This window comes from Macaca thibetana, unplaced genomic scaffold (assembly GCF_024542745.1).
Source record: "Macaca thibetana thibetana isolate TM-01 unplaced genomic scaffold, ASM2454274v1 unplaced_scaffolds68, whole genome shotgun sequence".
NCBI lineage: Eukaryota > Metazoa > Chordata > Mammalia > Primates > Cercopithecidae > Macaca > Macaca thibetana.
This window is the reverse complement of record NW_026088857.1, coordinates 39,286-43,288: the sequence shown is the minus strand read 5'-3', so window position 1 is coordinate 43,288 and position 4,003 is coordinate 39,286. Positions and strand designations below refer to the sequence as shown.

Sequence of the window (4,003 nt, the reverse complement as noted above, 5' to 3'; positions counted from 1 at the left end):
GAAAGTGATTGTTTATTGTGAGTTCTTGAACGGTAATTCATGTAGGTAGGAAGCCGGTTAGAGGGGGTAAGCCCCCTAGGGATAGGAGGGTGGATGCTCTTAGTGGTGCTAGACAGGTTGATTTGTTTCAGGTGTGGGATAGTATGAGGGTGGTGGTGTTTGAGTTTAGGTTGAGGGTCAGGAATATGGTAGTTGTTAGGATGATGTCTATGGTGAAGTAAAGAATTGTGATAGTTGGGTGATATACTAGTGTTCTTATTATTCAGCCTATGTGAGTGATTGAAGAATATCCTAGGATTTTGCGTAATTGTGTCTGGTTGAGACCTCCTCAACTGCCTACTGTGATAGATAGGGTAGAGAGAGTTAGGAGGATATGGGTGTTGATTGATGGGTGAATTTGGGTATATGATTGAGATGGGGGCTAGTATTTGCCATGTAAGGAGGAGTAGGCCAGAAGTTAGGGATGTTCCTTGGGTAACTTCTGGGACTCCAAAGTGGAAGGGGGCTATTCCTAGTTTTATGGCAAGGGCAGCCCAGTGCAGAACACGGTGGTGGTGCTTTGGGTCGTGGTGGGGGTGGGGGTGGGGGTGGGGGTGGGGGGGGGGGTGGTGTGTTTGGGTGTGTGGGTGTGTGGGTGTGTGGGTGTCTTGGGGTGTGTGTGTGTGTGTGTGTGCGCGCGGGGGCGCGCGCGCGCGCGCTGTGTGTGGGGAGCGGGGTGGGGGATCAAGCGGGGGTCGGGTGGTGGAAAAGCGTGAGAGCTCTGCCGGGGCTGCTCCCAGAGCCTTGGCCGCTGCCCGCACGGCCGCGCATGCGCAGTAGACGGTCCCCCTCCTGGAACCTGGGCCGGCTCTGGAATCCCCGGGATGGATGCTCAGTTCTCCTCGGTGTGGAGTCTCCGGCCGCCGCCGCCGCGCCCAGACCGGGAAGGCAGGAATGCCAGGCTGGTCAGCCCGGAGGGAAAACAGGCCTCTCCACACCGAGCCAGGTGCTCACCGCGAAAGGGAGGCCACCGCCCCGCCCCCGATCCCGTCCCCAACCCCGCGTCCTAAAGCTCCTCCAGCAGAGCCCGGTACTCCTCCTCGCTGAGGAGTAGCGGTTCCAGCAAAGCGGGCTCTCCCACGTCCTGCAGCTCCGTCGGGGCCTCCGTTTCTAGCAAAGGTTGCCCCTGCTGCAGAAACTCGGGGGTCTCCAGGAGCTCATCCAGCAGGCTGCAGGGGAGTGCAGACGAGCGCCCAGGCTCCTGGAGCGGCGGGGAGGGCGCCCGGATGGCTTGCATCTGCTCCTGCCCCGCGGAGGCCTCCGGGGGCGCGGGCCCCGGAGGTGGAGCTGCCCCGACTTGGGGCTCCCACGCCGCCCCGGCGACCTGGGGCCCCTGGCCCCAGCCCCACCACGGACTCCCCTGGGACGTGGGCGGCGCCAGCACACCCTGGCCCTGCGGCTCAGCTCCAGCGGGCCCAGGCTGTCCCACCGAGCAAGGGCCCGGCAGGCTGTGGTGCTGCGGGTCCCCATCCCCCCGCCATTGGCTCGGGCGCGGAGGCCACCCCCGGGGAGTCTGAGGGTGGGAGAGCGCCCCTTCCGGAGTCGCCAGGGCAGCGTAGGAAAAATCCCAATCCCCGCCTGCCGGGGCAGGATGGGAGATCCCTGCTGCCTGCGCAGCCTGGCTGGGCTGCAGCGGGGCGACGGCCCCTGCTCCCTGGCCCACGAAAGCCCCCGGTGGGAGAGTCCAGGGCGCGCAGGGCACGTGGGGGGCGGGAAGCCCCGTTCCCCACGCCCCGGTGTGGGTGAAGGCGACCGGCGAGGGAGCGGGGGGACACCCGCCGGGGGCCGCGTCGCCCGGGCCGCCTGCGTGCGCCGGTGCCCCGCCACCCTGGCCTGGGTGCCTGGCCCTCCGGTTCTGAAACCAAATCTGAATCCGGGACTCCGGGAGGCCCGTCTCTCTGGCCAGTTCTTCCCGGGTGGCGATGCCTGGAAAGCGATCCTGCTGGAAGGCTCGCAGGAGCAGGGCGGTCTGGGACCGGGTGACGGCGGTCCGCTTTCGCCTGCCTTCTTGCGGGCCGCGTTTCCCGGGCCAGGGCCGAGATTCCCGCCGGTGCTGCCTCAGCTGGCGCGATCTCTCGTTCTGAAACCAAATCTGGACCCTGGGCTCCGGAATGCCGATGGCCTGGGCCAGCTCTTCCCTGGTGGCGATGCCCGGGTACGGGTTCCGCTCAAAGCAGGCTCGCAGGGCCTCCCTCTGGCTCGGGGTCCAAACGAGTCTCCTTCGCCGTCCTCGTCCTCGGGCTCCCGCCGGGAGGGCGCCGTCGCCGGGTGTCGGGAGAGCCATCGCGGGGAGACCTGGCCGGAATTTCGCGGACAGACACGGGCAGAGAGAGGCCGGCGGGCTCCAGTGCCCCTCAGTCGGCCTGTGCACGGCGAGCAGGTCCGGCCAGGAGGCCGGCCCAGCCGGCCAGCGGCCCTTATAAAGGCCCACAGGCTCCACCCCTTCAGGAATGCCGGAGGAGCCCAGGGCAAGCCCGCCCTCGGAAGCCGGGACCCACAGGGCCCAGGTCACTGTGGCCTGGGTATGGGCGGGGCCGGAGAAGCCCCGGAAGTGGGGAGTGGGGTGGGGGGAGTGGTTGATGATTTTTAGGATTGGGTTGGATTTGCGTAGTGGAATCATTGGTGCTTTTGTAGTTGAGGTACAACGATGGTTTTTCGTATCATTGGTTATGGTTGGAGTCCATATGGAAGCAATGACATCTGTTTTATTGACATTAAGTGTATTATTGGTTATGGGGTTTGTAGGTTTTTCTCCCAAGCCCTCTCCTATTTATGGGGGTTTCGCGTTAATTGTTAGTGGTGTGATTGGTTGTGTGATTATTTTCAATTATGGGGGGGCTTATATGGGTTTAATGATATTTTTAGTTTATCTGGGGGGTATAATAGTTGTCTTTTTGTTATACTACAGCAATGGCCATTGAAGAGTATCCTGAGACATGGGGCTCAGGGCTTGAGGTTCTAGGGGGTCTTTGGTAGGATTAATGATGGAGGTAGGGCTGGTTTTATGGGTTTTAAGTTTGGATGAAGAAGTGGTGGTGGTTAATTTCAATAATATGGGTAACTGGGTGATTTTTGAGGGGGAGGGGTCGGGGTTAATTCGAGGTGACTGTATTGGTGCGGGTGCCTTGTATGATTACGGGCGTTGGTTAGCGGTGGTTGCTGGTTGAACATTGTTTGTTGGTGTATACATTGTGATTGAGATTACTCGGGGTAATAGGTTATATTATTAGAAGTAGGGTCAGGATAGGGGGGATGAGGAAAGAGAGGAAGTAGAGTTTGATTATGCCTCTCTGGGTGGTTACAGTTGTGGAAGCGGTAATATGTGTTTGTGAGATTATTTCGGGTATAGATTTTTCTAGCCATGTTGAGTCCAATAAGAGGAGGGCTAAGTTTTGACTTATAAGTAGGTTTTGCTAGGGGATCATACGGTGAACTGTGGTGGGGAAGTATCCTAGTATGTTGGAGAATTTGAGTATTTGTGATGGGTTTTTCACTTTTAGTTTGTTGGTTATAAGGGCGAGGTCTAGGGCTGTTAGGAAACCGAGAGCAGTTGCGTCTAGGGCTGAGAGTTTGAGATAGAAGGGTGTTGTTGGCTGGGGGAGTGAGGTAGGGGGGATATTACTGGTGATAAGGAATCCCGTGATTATACTGCCTATTTAATTGGGTTTAGTAGGGCGGGGTTGTTTTCGTTGATGTTTATTAGGGCTGGGAAGCGGGGTTGTCCTGTTAGGGTAAGGAGAATGGTTCGAGTACTGTAGGCGCTTGTTAGGGAGGTGGCGATGAGAGTAATAAATAGGGCTCAGGCCTTGGTATACGACGTATTTGTGGCTTCGATAATGAGATCTTTGGCGTAGAAGCCTGTGAGGAAAGGTATTCCTGTGAGTGCTAGGTTGCCATAACTAGGGAAGTTGAGGTGAGGGGCAGTGTTTTAAACAGACCTCCTATTTTTCGAATGTCTTGTTCG

The 4,003-nt window shown here is 58.4% G+C and overlaps 1 protein-coding gene across 1 annotated transcript; it reads right to left on the bottom strand.

Moving 5' to 3' along the window:
* Positions 1-1,035: 1,035 nt before the first annotated feature.
* Positions 1,036-2,338, bottom strand: LOC126947288 (double homeobox protein 4C-like). The gene has a single exon (XM_050777983.1). The coding sequence runs from the start codon at positions 2,321-2,323 to the stop codon at positions 1,046-1,048; it is 1,278 nt and encodes a 425-aa protein (XP_050633940.1). The 5' UTR covers positions 2,324-2,338; the 3' UTR covers positions 1,036-1,045.
* Between the last annotated feature and the right edge of the window lie 1,665 nt (positions 2,339-4,003).